Genomic DNA, 16,324 nt, shown 5'->3' on the forward strand with positions numbered 1-16,324 from the left:
CTCACAACTGGAGACTCTCCCCTACTATTTTATGTCCATTTCCTGTCGAGCAAAATTCAATTTTAAATCAAGGTCTTTAATTTTTTTATTCTGCTTTTCAATTTCTTCCAAATTTTTCTTTTCTAGTTCCAATTGTTTTGCTTTCTTTTCTTTAGCTTCTGTTTCAGTTGTTTGTTTTGTTTTTCCCGTCTCGAGATATTAATAATCATTTTTTCGAGCAAATTAAGCTTTAGTTAATAAATCTTGCGATACCGGAAAAAGATGTAATTTATTTTTAAAACCTTTCGTTGCATCGAAGACTTTATCTTCAGTTAGAATTCTTTGAGATTTCGAAAAGCCATCTGATTTGCCATGAGAGATAGTTAAACAGATTTTCACGAATTTTGAAATCGTCGGAAACTTTAAACTGTTATCGGAGTTGTAAACACCTTATATTATAGAGAAGGCTTTGTAATGATTTTTCACGTTTGTTCTAAATATTATAGTTACGTATGAGTTCGTAACATTTCTATTATATCGAATCAATTTAAAAATCAATCTTTTGTAACCTAAAAACACACAAAACATCTTACAACAACATTTTATTGAAATATGTAATACTCATAATAAAAAGATTTCTGTATAACCTGATTTCAAAATAGTCCTCAATAATTCTCATATTTAGCTCAAATATTAAGCAAGGTGAAATCCTTTTTATTGATTACTAAGGGTTTTTCTTAAATAATTATGATTTATTTCGCAACAGTAAGTGGGGCATTTATATTTGGTAAATGTCAAATTCTGCTAATTAACAATATTGCATTTAGTGCAATAAACTTTAATGAGGATTTCCCCATTCAATTGTCATTCTATAAAAACAATTGACATGGAGAAATCTGGGCAGTCGCCCGCGTAAACTTGGCGAAACTAAGTAAGGCAGTAGTAGCCCGGTAAACTTGGCGAGACTAAGTTAGGCTTTTAGCCAGTTTGTTTTTGAGAATAAAGTCAACGATTTTGGTCACAAGTGTAGACCTAAGGTCAAGGTTAATTTTTTAGCAACTTTTTAAACAAAATTTTATTTCTCCTAAATGAATGAACCGATTTAAATGAACCAAGCGGGAATATCAAGGGGATAAAATATACTTTCGTTTAGAATTAGAAAATTTTTAAAAGTTTATTTTTAATAATTATTTAATAAATTTTTTATAAACAATTAATTTTTTTTAATGTTCTGGGCCTTTTAAAAATTTGAAAAAAATATTAACATACACTTAAAACTATAAGAAATCAAAATCCGTTGAGAAAATTTTGGAGCGACAATTATTTTAAAAGTTATAAACAAATTATATTGAACGGAGATGCGATTTTGATGATTTTCAGAATTAAAACATTATTTTTAACTACGAAATGAACAAAACACTGTCAAATTAACATTTTTATTCAATTATATAACCATAAAAATTGATAAAAATGATCAAAACTAAGTTCAGCGTTGATGCACAACACCGCGCCAATATAATTTGTTTATAACTTTTAAAATAATTGTCGCTCCAAAATTTTCTCAACGGATTTTGATTTCTTATAGTTTTAAGTGTATGTTAATATTTTTTTCAAATTTTTAAAAGGCGCAGAACATTAAAAAAAATTAATAGTTTATAAAAAATTTATTAAATAATTATTAAAAAATAAACTTTTTAAAAATTTTCTAATTCTAAACGAAAGTATATTTTATCCCCTTGATATTCCCGCTTGGTTCATTTAAATCGGTTTATTCATTTAGGAGAAATAAAATTTTGTTTAAAAAGTTGCTAAAAAATTAATTTTGCAATAACTTTTATAAAAAATAATTTTTTTCCCTGTTTTTTGGTGGACACATTCTTAAGGCCAAATAGAAATGTTTTTTCAACACTTCGATTTAAAAAAAATACTTTTTATTTTCTGTGAAAATTTCACGAATTCTGACCCAATTGTAAGTAGAAAAAAACTAAAACACAGACACTACACTAATACACATATTCAAGTAATGAAATTGTATTTTTATTAGAATATAATTAATCATAATACTAATTGGTGAATGAGATTTTTTGGGTTTGAACCTTTTCAAAATATGTTTGCACATTAAACTTACAGTTAAAATAATAATTGTAAAGAGAAGAAACCTATTACCTTATTCAAATTTAATTTTCTGAAGAGCATTTTATTTTTGTTACTAAGTGTTCATTTTTAAATTAATAATAAATAAAATTTACAATTTATATTATTATTAAAAATCGATTCCTAACAATTAATATTTCTTTTTCACTTGAATCCTACATACATGATTTTGTTTAAGAATTAAGAATGATTTACTCTACATTCATTAAATGAGGCGATTCAAAGAGTTTTTCTGCTGTTAAAGTATTTTTTAAACCTTCAATACTTGTAACTTTGTAAGTACGACGCGTCTGTTTAATTTAATTTTAATGTAACCTCTACCAAGTAGTTGAATGTTGTTCAACCCTTTCTTTTTTTAAACAATTAAATAAGGGTGGTTGATGATTCGAAGAAAGAAACTACACTTTCAATAATTTGATTTTACTTTTTATTTATATAATTGTCAATTATTAAAAATAATTTTGTTCACTCGACTTATAATAGTTTATTTTTTAATTTTTTGGACACTTGCTTCGAAATAAATACTATTATAATTTAATTAAAATGTAATTTTATATAAAGTAAAATCTATGTTCTTCGCTTGCTTTACAGTCAGGAACTGAGTCATTCGTATTTATTAGAAATTAACAATTAATTAAATACAAATCGACGCCCCCCGTCAATATAGTGTTTATTCGAAAATTGTGTTATGTGGTGTCTATTCAATTGTTTGTCCCATATAGTCTTAATTCACATTATTTCAAAAAAGGGTTAATTTAATTTTTAAAAGTTCATATGTTGCTTATATTTAAACAATTGTGCAATATAATTTTATCAATTCATTGTAATTTCTTTTACAAAATATTATCAAAAAATGAAAAATATTAAAGATCTGTCATTTGGAATTAAAAATTAAAGGGCTTAGGGGGTTAAGTGTGCAAAAACTGCCCCTGCATCTATTTTTCTCAAATTTGGCCCATATATTACTATCCATATGACTATAACTTTCTGCAATTTTGAACTCAAAATTCGCTTTTTTGGGGGAGTTATGGAGGGGGAAAGCAAAATCAAAAAACTTATTTTTCTCGTAAACTACTAAACCGATTTTAATGAAATTTTAAGAGGTAAATAAGATAATAAGTAAATATAGATCAAAATTTTTTTTTCAAAAAAATTTTTTGAAATTTTCAAAATTTTTTTTAGGGTTATTTTTTGAAGTGACCACTTTCTCTTTTGTTGTAAAAAGTACCTTATAATGTCCCCTTTAACATATATTTTTTCCAAATTTTTTAAAAATATAGTTTTTGAGTAAAATGTCAGAAACTATGGTCATGCTATTTGTCACGTACGGTAATGCACATATATTCATATGGGCAATTTCACGTGTTAGGGTATAGCCAAATAAGTATGAAAAAAGTGACCCGAATATATTTTTCCCATTCATTCCTACCTACTTAAAAATAACTTTTTTTTGAAATTTTTAACTGAAAATTTTGAGTTTTTTGGAACTTATGTATGGAGGGGAAAAAATCGAAATTTTTTATTTATTTATTTTATTTATTTTTTATTTTGTCATTTAAAATTTTTCTCATGGATCGTTGAAGCGGTACATCACACTTTTTTATTTAACTTTTTTAACAGTCTTACTTTTTAAAAAAATAATGGCCTAGATGATTTTAGAATGCGACACGGTAAAAAAAAACTCAAAAAATCCTAAAATTTGATTTTAAAATTTTCCAAATTTTTTTGTTTGTCTGAAAATATTTTTTTATATCAACTTCAGATTTGTATTTAGCAACCTCAATAACCCAATAGTTATAAGTTGCAAAAATATTTGACAGGTTTTTTAAAATTAACCATTTACATACAACATAAAAATGTACCGGGTAGGGTACTTTAATAGAACTAAAAAATTTTTTTTTTTAAAATTTCAAAAAAAAAAGATTTTTGGAATTTTTTGAAAAAAAATTTGAAATTTTTTTTTGGAATCTCTTTAATTGTCTTTTCAACATATCCAAACCTGATTAAAATACATACAGTAGTTTTTGAGAAAAATGCGTTTTTCGATTTTTTCCTGTCCATAAGTTCCAAAAAACTCAAAATTTTAAGTTAAAAATTTCAAAAAAAAGTTATTTTTAAGTGGGTAGGAATGAATGGGAAAAATATATTCGGGTCACTTTTTCCATACTTATTTGGCTATACCTAACACGTGAAATTGCCCATATGAATATATGTGCATTGCCGTACGTGACAAATAGCATGACCATGGTTTTTGACATTACTCAAAAACTATATTTTTAAAAAATTTGGAAAAAATATATGTTAAAGGGGACATTATAAGGTACTTTTTACAACAAAAGAGAAAGTGGTCACTTCAGAAAATAACCCTAAAAAAATTTTAAAAATTTCAAAAAAAATTTTGATTTTTTTTTCTAAAATCGTCTTATCTATATTTACAACCTCTTAAAATTTCATTAAAATCGGTTCAGTAGTTTTCGAGAAAAATAAGTTTTTTGATTTTGCTTTCCCCCTCCATAACTCCCCCAAAAAAGCGAATTTTGAGTTCAAAATTGCAGAAAGTTATAGTCATATGGATTACTATCCATATATGGGCCAAATTTGAGAAAAATAGATGCGGGGGCAGTTTTTGCACTCTTAACCCCCTAAGCCCTTACCCTTTATTGAACTTACGTGAATTGAGATTATATTACATTAATATAATTATTACATTATTACAAATGAATAGACACTATATAGCACAATTTTCTGAATTAACGCTTTATTGCACTGGCGTTCGAATAAATACTATATTGGGGGGCGTCGAAATTAACAATTCATGGCTAATTAATGTAAATAAGTTTAATAATTTTTTTCCAGTTAATGAAGAATATTTTATTGTAAGATATTCAATATTGTTGGTAATTTTTATTTTATAGTAAAAATAACATAAAATAATTATTATGTAGTAGAATTTATCACTCGGTAAAAGATAATATTAATTGTCAAGAAATTTATCAATCCTCCAACACTAACAATCTAAATCAACATTATGAAACTTTTTTTAAAAAATTCAAATATTAATTTTCAGAAATCAATACTCGATCTCCGTGTCAAGTGTGTATGTGTGTGTGTGTATTCATTGATACTTATTGTATTTCTTTAATGATTGACACCTTTGTTTTATGATAAGTTCACTGACCCTCGATTTCGTACTTTTATACATTTTATTTATAATATTTGTCAGTCAACTTAAGCCGGTTGTGTTGTTCGCACAAAATTTAAATTAATTTGCGGTAAATTTTTCTTTCATCAATTTATGTTTTTTATAACGTTAGATTCTAATTTTGTAATAATATTTAAAATTTTAATAAATATTTTCAGTTTTCTGATGATGTCGAAACGTTAAATTGAGTTTTTAATATTTGTTTAATATTTGACTTAGAGGTTTGATAAATTTCTTGACAATTAATAAATTAATTATGTTAAAACATGTCAATAAAACAAGTACACTGAAAGAATTTAGGGCAGGCTGCAGGCTTTACATGAGTGCCGCTAGAGCTCGCTGCCTCAAGCTAAGCAGCAACTCCCCAGGAGCAGCTGCTCACCTTTCGGGAGTAGATGCTCGCTTTTTTGAGGTGAGCTGCGAGCCCTGAGCAAGGGGCACTAATTTCGGACATAAAAAGTCAGCAGCCTGCCTAAAATTCTTTCAGTGTAGCAATAAATCAAGAATATTTTATTACAAAATTTGTTTTTTGAATTTTTACAGGAGACACAAAAAACTGTTTATTTCAAGCAGCTTTAATTAAAAAAAGTCCAGCTTTTTTTAGTAACTAGGTGCTTTGTTATATGAGAAAATGATAAAATAATTGTTCTTAATGACAGTAGGTTGGTGAAAATTGATATTATAGTTGTCAGAGTTCAGCCCTTTTCGAAATTCATAAACAAAATTTAATCGTTTTAATCACAAAAATATATTAGGGGAATGTAAGGTATCGTGGCTTGTAAGGTATGGTGGCGGACTTGTCAAATCTGGCATGTAACGTCACATCTGAAGCGCCTTATCACTATGGTCGATGTCTTTTATCGTGATGACATTTTATATGCAGTAGTATTAATGATCAAACGCGTGCTTTGTACTTTAAGTGATTTTGAATAAAAAAGTAGTGAAAAAAAGAAAAATAGTTTTATTGGATATGTGTGTTAACAGTGCCAGAGTGAAGATTTTTTGAAAATTGAGTCTGGTAAATGTATGGAACGTATTGTTTAGACCTTGGACAACAGTTTTTTGTATTTTACATTTTTCTCAATTCGCGCTGTATGAAAGTAACACCATCATATTTTCATCAATAGCTTGTAAGGTATGATGGCGCAATTTTTGTAACGTAAAGTGGCGGATCATTTTTTGCTCGAGTTTCAATTGTCTTTGCATTTTTTGTGTACTAATGCCTCATGTGCTCCAACGCAACAATTCTCGAATATGTGACACTTGCGGTCTTCTCTTATTCTAGTTGCGTTAAAACAGCCACCAGCTACTTCACATGTCCAAATTGTAACCATAACTGAAGTGAAACTTTTTTTTCTATAATGTAAAATCATCAGTTTTTTCTCTTTTTGTTATTTTTCATCATTTCTAGTAGTGTTAATAAATAATTTTAACATCTACATAATATTTTAGTTAAATACACCAAATGCGCCACCATACCTTACAACTTTCAAAAATAAAAAAAATCAGTTTTTTGCGCCAAGAGCTGTAAAATTTCACTGAATTTAAATTTTAACAGCCGCTTCTGACAGAAATATGCTTAATAGATGTCAGCAACTGCCTGCTTTTGAAATTTTGAAAAATATTGTTTTTTGAGAGAGAGAGACGCAAAAAAGAAAGTGTCCGCCACCATACCTTACACTCCCCTATTGAATTAAATTTATGTATACTATTAGTTACTTTTTTACAACATTAAATGTATTTCTGAAACATTGCATGTTTAGAATCACTTCTATTAAATAATATATATACATTAATTGTAAGTAAACTATTGTAATTATCAAAAGGAAAATATTTAACATTTAATAAACTATCGAAGTGGTTATTTCCTAGATAGAAAAGACTATGCAGAATGTTGACGCACATTTAAATTATTTTCTGAAACCTTAATTTCAAAATTATTGTACTGTAAAGAAAATTACCTTAGGTGTTAAAATGAGTGTACTCTATGCTTGACGGAACAACGGCATGGAGTGAAGAACATAAACAGGACGTTGTTATAAACCAGTATAGTTTTGAAAGCGACAAGTGTTAGTAATAGCAAACTGGAATAGAGTTATTTTTTTAATTCGTATACTTTTTGGTGGATCCAGTGTCAACGCACTCTAAGTGATTGTAAGTTATAATTTATACCAAAAGAATTAATTTTATAGATTTTCACATTTACAATTTTTTAATTGGTTGTTAAAGTATTATTAAATTATATTACAACTATTTACAATGCCGGTGGTAATTGTATAACCGCTACTTTTTTATGACTATTTAATAAATTTTAACTTGAAAAAAATTATTGACAAAATTTTTTTCTTTTTATTTTTAAAAAACTGATAAAATTCTAAAATAATTACACCTTAACGCCAATTAACCTTAAACGTTTATTTTTTTTTTATTTTTAAAAATGAAAAATATATTCTTAATCAGAAATTATATTCGAAGTTTAAACATTTTTTTTCAAATAACGTATTTTACTAATCCTTTTCTAGCATCTTAATAGTAATAATAATGGTTCGAATTTTCTTGATACAACTTTTAGGACTTGCATTTTCTAAAAAAATGAACGTAGATAAATTCTTGTAAAAAATCAAAATTCTACAAAAAATGTTATTTTTTAGAAGATGTGAAGAAATTGGACAAATCACTGAAAATAAGGTTTTTGTTGAACATCTTACTGAAAAATAATCATTTTTTTGCCTGGAAGGTGCATAATGTTATTGTCTTTATATTATTGAATGACAGTGAGCACCGAGGCATTAAGTGTCTTTAGAATAGCCTTATGGTATTTATGTTTGTTCAAAGAACGTCCTAAGGATATCTCATGTTCCACTGCCCACCCTATATTTTGAATATAATATTAATATTTTATTTCAGATGACGTTCAATGTTTTAATGGATATTAGTGGAAAATTAAATAAAAAGCATTTTGGTGTTGAAAGATATCATAGCGGACCAAGTGGTTACTCTGATTCCAGGCATTCTTCTTATAGGTAGAATATTAATTATCACTGGCTCACAGAGGTCTGAAATCACTGAGACATTTGAGAAGTTCATTTGAAATTCGTTACTCTGGGGGGGGGGGGTTCGGAGTCACTGATTACGAATCTAATGTCAGCTTTTAAAAATTCAATATGTCGGATCCAATGTGGCGGACAAAAAGTTTAAAATTTAGTGGATTCAATTCTAGTTCGATTTTCAACCTTTCATATATAAAATGTTTATTAATTTCACTGTCTTACAAGAATTAAATAAAAATGGACAAGGAGTTTTTCAGTATTCAAAGTAAATTAGTGATAAAATTTTCAAATTTCTATATAGAGACCGTCCATGAATTACGTAAGGCATTTTTCTTAAATTTTGACCCTGGCACTCACGTCTGTAAGGCTCCTAAGTTTTTCAACCACCCACCACCCCAATCTTACGTAATTTTTTGCTTATGTATTTTTGACGAGAATTTATTATTAGCATTGCAAAAAATTATTTAATTAATAAAATTCTGTATTTATTAGAATATACTTTTATATAAAATTTTTAAACATGTTTCACTTTGGTCAAAATAATAAATATTAATGCAGAAATTTAGCTTAGAAATATTAACATCTTCGGTACTTACAAATATAATACGATAATTTTCATATTTATAAATTTTTTCGTAAGATTCTAACGTAATATAAAACATTTTCAGTTTAACAAAAATGTAAATATATTAATGAATTATTTTAAACTGAGGTCCACGGGTTTGACATTCAATCTGCTGGTTATTCTAAAATCTGAATGGAATGTGAAGCGTTTACAGATGATCTTGTTCTAGTGGAAACTGGTAAATCTTTAGCATTTATATCTTTTTTCGGAATCCATTGATCATTTTCTGCTTTAGTTTTTTCTTCGTATAAAATACATATAGCTTTATCCTCACGCTCAGCTTCTATGCGAATCGATTACTCTTTTTTAAACATCTTATTAAATGTTTAGCTGTCGTCATATGAGAAGTCTCAGACCAAATGCTAGCTAAAGTTTCTAAATCCTCATTGATGCAAGTATACTACTAAGAAGAGCCATCCTCCTTTCTACCCTATTATAGGGGAGAGTGGGACAAGACGGGGTACTTAAGGTTTAAAGCGCAAAAAAACGAAAATTATCGAATATATACTTTATTATTTTATTTAATAGCCATCTTTGGGAATCAGTCTTTCGTAATAAAGGCGTACAAAAGGCCATCTGCTTCTTAAAAAAGCATAAAATTAATAATATGGAAAAAATTGCAAATCTCCCCATCTTGCCCCACCGGCGGGCAAGATGGGGTACCCTAAGGGGTAAGATGGGGTACTCAAAAAAGCAACCCATTGGCCGCAGACAGAACAAGCAGCCCAGCCTTCATTTGAGTCTAAATAATATAACCATTACAATAGAGACAAGGTGTATTTTCCACTTTACTATCGGTAATAGATGTTTTAACCTGACAAGCTTTTTTCTTTTTGGCCACTCTTATTTTATTCAGTCTGGATTTAAGTAGCTTTCTTAACTTCTCTTATTTCTCTTTTCTTTTGCTTCATTTGTGTACCCCGTCTTGCCCCACTCTTCCCTACCCCATCTTGCCAGCACCTACGAAATTAAATAAAAGGATTAATTACTATAATTTACGATTCAACAAAGAAAATAAACACATGCTTCCCTTCTTCTGTAACCCTTGCCAGTTATAAAAAATTTTATATAGTTCATTAACTGTTATTATTAAATAATAAGCACCTCCTAAAAAAAGTGAAAAAATCACAAGAAAATCGTCGAAAACAGTTTTTTTAGTAAAACAGATAAAAGATTTGTTCTCATGGCTTTTAGGTTTTGTAAACAAGAACGCGATAGTAGATGTTCATTACCATTGGGGATTGATTTTTTCTGCTGTAATGCCTATCTGTACTATCGCCTTGTGAAAGGAAAGCAACTTCTTGTGGTCCTAAAAGAGATGACAATGTTTCTAAATATCGTATCGAAGTTGTGCAAAATCGACCATCTGGATGAGCTTTATGACAATCGTTTTGAACTTTGCAAAGTTTTTTAGGTGTTTTTTCCCTTTAATTGAAGCGGAGTTTTTAGGAAGAAGTCTTAAGCAAGTAGCTGCTCTAGATATTTTATAACCACTTTCTAACAGTTTTGCGTGTAAATTACCTAGAGTAACTCTTATTTCTTCAGTTCGACGTCTATCTTGTGCAGCCGCGCCAAAGGTTTCTATTTCTACTACACCTTTCAAAATCTCCGGCTGATCCACTTCAACTCTTGGCCTTTCAGGATTGTTAAGTCTCTTTTCAGTTGGCCTAAACTGATTTAATTTTGTTTTTACAGATAATCTGTATTTTCTTTGGTAATCGGCATTTAATTGTTTTTTCTTAAATTCTTGTTTCGCTTTTTGTAAATCCCGTTTAGTTTTTTCAATATCACTTTGGAATAATTCACCTCTCAAGGAATCCCTAGTAAGGATTTGACTATTTAATCTGGAGTCTAAAACTTGAATCTTTAAAACAGTTTTTACTTGAGAGGACTTTTGGTAAATTCGTTTCAAAATGTCAGAAGTATCGTCTGGAATGTCATCTTCAGATTGCAAATTATCTTTTTCATCTCCTTCAAAAGTCTTGCTTTCAGATGCTGAAGGTTCATTTGTTATTACCGAAATTGTATGACGTGAGCTCGATGGAACTAAAGCATTTATATTTTCTTTGTTTTGAATCTTGATTAAATTAAATATTATAAATAATTTTTTATAAAGTCTTTTAACACACTTTAGAACTGTTGAGAAATTAACCATTATTCGTTGTAATTGTTTAGTTTTATGTTTATAAGTTTATCGCTTGGGTTTCACTTATCTTATTTAGTTAATCTTTGTTTAATACTGGCAAGCTTAACAGTCTCCGTTATTAGTTCATTATCACAAGTATACTCTAAAATCAAATCATTCTTATTGCTCTCCTCCCTTTCTTCATATTCTCAAAATATGTTTTAGGGGAAGCTAAATCAACGTGGTATTGAAATATTAAATAACTGATATCACACTTATTTCATGGCGGATTTTTTAACATAGCGTACTCACCCATGTAAGTTAACATAGAAAAATTTTAAACACACCCAAATGACCTTACGTAACTTATGGATGGTCCCTTAGGGTACAAAAATGCGTACAACTAGGATTTCGTTCTAATCCGATTGTGACTTTCGAAATGCTTAGTTCGATTTAAGAGACCTATAAACTAATTCAAGCAATTTGAAAATGTGGAGGCCGGACACTATTTATACATTATGCATTTTTCAATATTATTTGCTTATTTAAACATTTAGGAAGCCAACTGAGTTTAAAGTTAATATCTTGTTTTAGAACATCGAAAGGAGGTGGTAAAGGTCATGGAGCCGCTTTGAGTGCTCTAGCATTGCTTGCTTTTTTATTTCTTCTTAACATAATGCAGGTAAAAGTGAAATTACATTCCATTTATGAACTAGATTACTTTTTCACATTTTAAGATATATTCTTTATACCATACGTATTATTTAAGGTATATTGTTATTTTCCGTGTATAGGTGTGAAGAAATGTTATTTATCTTAAAAATTTGTTTTTAACTGTTTAAATTTATCTATCTTCCTTCTATGTTTTCAGCAATCTTTACAAGACACTAGTACAACAACAACAACTACGGCAATGACAGTTATTTTACGAGATCAAGAGCAAGCTGGAGTCATTGAAGGCAGATCATAAGTTAAAAAATTTTAGGATATTTAATATTTTTTTTAGAATTTATCTAGTTATTCTGCATAGTATCTTCACTTTTTCAACTGTCTCGATATTATTTGATTAAAAGGGTTGCAGATGACAATAAACTCAATATAGAAAACTTTCTAGAAACAGTAAAGAATCGAGTACTGCGATACAGAGCCTATAAACTTCCATGATAAATTTAGAAATGGTGTAGACACCATTGATTGCTTTTATTAATACAGTCAGGTCTCGACACTGTAAAATTACCTGAACCTTTCTTTAATCCTTCTCCTGGACTTGACACTGCAACCCAACTTAAAAGTACGACACTGATAGTTGACTCAATACTACGTAAATTAAGTGTCATCGTTTCTTTAAGTTGATTTTTCTTATTATTACTTTTTTCATACATCATAAGTACATTTGTACGAAAGGATACTACCTGTATTAAATCTAATAAATAAATAATCAATAATTTACGAGTCCCACGCTTTGTTCTCGTAAAAAACCAACGACGCGCCAGACCACCTGTTTTTTGGGGATTTTCCTCTGCGCCAAGTAGAAAAACAACCTGAATCTCAATGGTTGCAACAAAGTGTGAACTCTCTCGGTCAGAATAACATACGACAGAGGGAAGAAATAAGGCAAAAATTTACTACAAAAAGTCAAACACAATATTACACTTTAATTTATTTTATTATATTTGAGAAATAAGCGGACAAACGTGGATAAGTCCATATTTTACTTTTCTGAGAAATTTAAACAATAGTGTCCTTACGTGTTTATTTTAGCCTATGTAATTTTTACTTTTTGAAAAATAAACTTTTATACATCTGTTGAAATATTATTTAAACTAATTTTTATTATTTTTATAAATAGTTAACCATTAAAGTACAAACACAAATTCTTGAAATAAATTATTCTTATATTTATTACTTTTTTTAAAATACATTTAAAAAACTCGTAACATTTTCTACATTTTCCAAATTGATTTAATGTTTACGAATTATAATAAATAACAATAAAAAGTAGTTGTTTAAAAAAATAAATATTTCTTACATGCTCAGATAGGGTAGTTGGAAACAAATTTTCTAATTTTCATTTGTAGAAGAATTTTTTTAAAATTTAAAAATTTTATTTAATGAATCCAAAATGTGATGATGTAATATTAATTTCTAAAATAGTATGACACTTTTTGTATAGTTTAACAAACTACAAAAGTTGCTAAATTAGTCAATATAATTTCGGAATCGCAAATAACCATCTGTCACAAATAACCATCTCACTGTAAATACTAGCTACTTTTTGCTACTTTCAAATTTGAGTCATTATCATGTGAGTCCGCTTCTTGTGTGCATATATCTTTTGCATCTACTGGATGTAATAAAATTGGTTGCATTTGTGCTCCATCCCCAGAGACTTCCAAACCAATTGTAGCTCCAAGCTTCTGAGAAGCTTGTTTAAAATGATCTGATAACATTACCTAAAAACAGAAAATTTTATTATATCATATAAAACGACTTGTCATCAGGCATCGGGCAGAAAAAGTCGGGCCTTAAAGGGAATAAAAACTTGTTTACTCTTTTATCTTCTGAATTAACCCTCACAGCACTGGATATCTCAGGTTATCATAAAACATCCCGTAGATATCCAGTAGATATTACCCTAGGGAAATCTGAGGATATCCATAAAATACCCTCTAGATATCCGAAGAATGATTAATTTGTTTGAAACCCGGTAAAATTATGTATTTAGATAATATTTCCAGCTCTTCAAATACGACATAAAAAATAATTTTTACTAACAGAAATAAGCATGAGTGCGAGTGAAGTTCACTGGAACTGTGCATAAGAGTATCATTGCCGCACTTTTTCTCAAAGAAGAGAAAACATAACTTAATGTGCATGAGTGTAATTAATGAGCAATTCCAACGAAAGAGAAATTTTTGTCATGTACATTTTCTTATATAAGTGCTTGCATGTTGGACATACAGGACAGTTTGATATTTCGTTGAAAAATAAATATGTCGAAAATACATTTTTACCTTCATAAAATGTAATATGTTTCATTGTAGTAATTGAAAAAAATAAACTTACTTGCACAACATTGATGCACATAGACGTCAAAGCTAAACCAAAGACAAGATAAATGATGGAACACATCATATATATTGGATGCTAAAAAACAGTTTATCTTTATTATTTTTATATTATTTATATTATTGAATGATCCTTTTTTAAAAATATAGAAAAATAATATAAAAAACTTAACACGAAATAAAAAAGGAGAATGAAAGTAAAACATACAGTGGGTACGTAATCTCCAAAACCAATAGTGCTCATAGAAATGAAGACGAAATAAAAACTTTCAAAAAAACTCCAATTATCTTCCCAAAAGTGGTAAATAGTTGCTCCAATAAAAATGTACCCTAATAATATTGAAATGGCAACTGATATTGGCAAATTGAATTCGTCATCAATAGCAAATGTAGACATTGTTGGTGTCACTGGTGTATCAGGGACAGATACAGACTCCGTTGGTAATCTTAAATTTTCATTAAAACCTTGAAAAGATTTTCCTTCTAGACTTGGCATTTGAGTTGCATCAATTTCTGCATTCATGTTTGACGGTCTTCTAAATGTGGCAAGATCATAAACTAACTGTACACCTTTCATAACTTCCTGAAATAATACACATATCATATTCAAATTTTCGTATTACAGGTTTTTCTGTCATTTAAAATCCTTATCTTGTAGTATGAGGTCTACATCCTTTTTAGCCTTATTAAATTATACGCTAAAATGATGGATGTAACTTACTTGCATAGGTGCAGTTTTCCTAACTTTGCGACAACTTCCAGTATAATACAATCTTCTTATAAAGGCCCAAAGAAATTTTATACATCTAGTAAATAGTTTTCCAAAATCGGCTAGTATAATTAGAAACATTGGAATTCCAAAAATTGCGTAAACTATAGTAATAGCTCGACCAGTTGTAGTGGTTGGTGCAATATGGCCATATCCTGAAAGCCATATAGTTTAAAGAAGTAAAAAAAGTTTGAGACAAATTTTCAATTTACATTAAACAGAGAGATGTTTTGCAATGAAACAGTTTCGAGTCAGTAGATGTAGAAGCAAATTGTGTCGCTTAAAATATTTTAATCGGATTCGCTTGAAACTTATTACTCGAGGGTTTTTGGAGTCGCTGATTATGAATCCAGTGTCAGATTTTAAAAATTTTAAATGGCGGACGAAATTTAAAATTCACCGGATTCACTTGAAACTTATTACTCTATAGGACTTTGGGGTGGCTGTTTACGAATTCGGTATCTGACTTTTAAAATTCAAAATGGCAGATCCGATATGTCGGACAAAATTTACAATTCATTGAATTCATATCAAAATCCCCTCGATAAATGAAGTGTCCAAAGATTATGGAGTTGAAATTTTATCTTTAGTTAATAAATATTCTTTAATTCGTTTATAAAAAAATTTATATAATTCATGTTTACATATATAAATATATTTATATTTCAGCTTAAAATTCCCGTACAGGATTCTTAAAAAAACCTTAACGGATCCTTGACTGGTCCTGTACGGGATCCCATACAGGATATTAAGTTAAAGTTCCTGCGTAGGAACCTGTATAAGAAACCGTGTGGGAACCTTGATTGTTGGGGTCCTTCGCCGGTTCCTGTGTGGGAAATTTAACATCAGATTTTTCACAAAAATTTTTTCTCGTAGGGACCTGCATGGGATCCTTCTTTTATTGCCATCCTTCAAGGAACCTATGTAGGATTCAAAGAGGGATAAGAAAATATTATTATAATAAGCAAAATACAATGGTTCCTACATAGGATTCTACATAGGTTCCTTGAAGGATGGCAATAAAAGCTTTCCTGTGCAGGATGCCATGCAGGTCCCTACGAGAAAAATTTGTTTGAAAAATCTGATGTTAAGGTTCTCACACAGGAACCGGCGGGAGACCCCAACAATCAAGGTTCTCACACGGGTTCTTATGCAGGTTCCTACATTTAATAATTAACTTTTTTCCAAAATGTTGTTTAAATGTTTAATTGGAATGTTGTTTAAATCATCATTTGAAATACCTGGCTGTTTATTACCCAATGTATATTCTAAAATGGTTAAGGTATTTGTTGACACTCTCTAAATCTGAATCAGCGAAATTTCACTGATTCTCAGCGATAAGTATGCCACTA

General features: G+C 29.1%; 2 protein-coding genes across 4 annotated transcripts in view; one reads left to right on the plus strand and one right to left on the minus strand.

The window, feature by feature from the left end:
* The first annotated feature begins 7,392 nt into the window (after nucleotides 1-7,392).
* Nucleotides 7,393-12,800, plus strand: LOC122502974. The gene is made up of 4 exons (XM_043613343.1): nucleotides 7,393-7,489; nucleotides 8,243-8,358; nucleotides 11,730-11,817; nucleotides 12,007-12,800. The coding sequence occupies exons 2-4, from the start codon at nucleotides 8,243-8,245 to the stop codon at nucleotides 12,103-12,105; spliced, it is 303 nt and encodes a 100-aa protein (XP_043469278.1). The 5' UTR covers nucleotides 7,393-7,489; the 3' UTR covers nucleotides 12,106-12,800.
* A 339-nt stretch (nucleotides 12,801-13,139) lies between these two features.
* Nucleotides 13,140-16,324, minus strand: part of LOC122502965 (TWiK family of potassium channels protein 7) — a 28,056-nt gene continuing 24,871 nt past the window's right edge. For all 3 annotated transcript variants that reach the window (XM_043613326.1, XM_043613327.1, XM_043613325.1), the window contains 4 exons: nucleotides 14,925-15,127; nucleotides 14,412-14,786; nucleotides 14,202-14,282; nucleotides 13,140-13,588 (listed from right to left, as the gene is read on the minus strand). In XM_043613326.1, the coding sequence (XP_043469261.1) occupies nucleotides 13,400-13,588; nucleotides 14,202-14,282; nucleotides 14,412-14,786; nucleotides 14,925-15,127 (848 nt within the window). In that variant the 3' untranslated portion in view covers nucleotides 13,140-13,399. The remainder of the gene's footprint in view (nucleotides 13,589-14,201; nucleotides 14,283-14,411; nucleotides 14,787-14,924; nucleotides 15,128-16,324) is intronic.

The sequence above is a fragment of the Leptopilina heterotoma genome, unplaced genomic scaffold, assembly GCF_015476425.1.
Source record: "Leptopilina heterotoma isolate Lh14 unplaced genomic scaffold, ASM1547642v1 Lhet_24, whole genome shotgun sequence".
Lineage (NCBI taxonomy): Eukaryota > Metazoa > Arthropoda > Insecta > Hymenoptera > Figitidae > Leptopilina > Leptopilina heterotoma.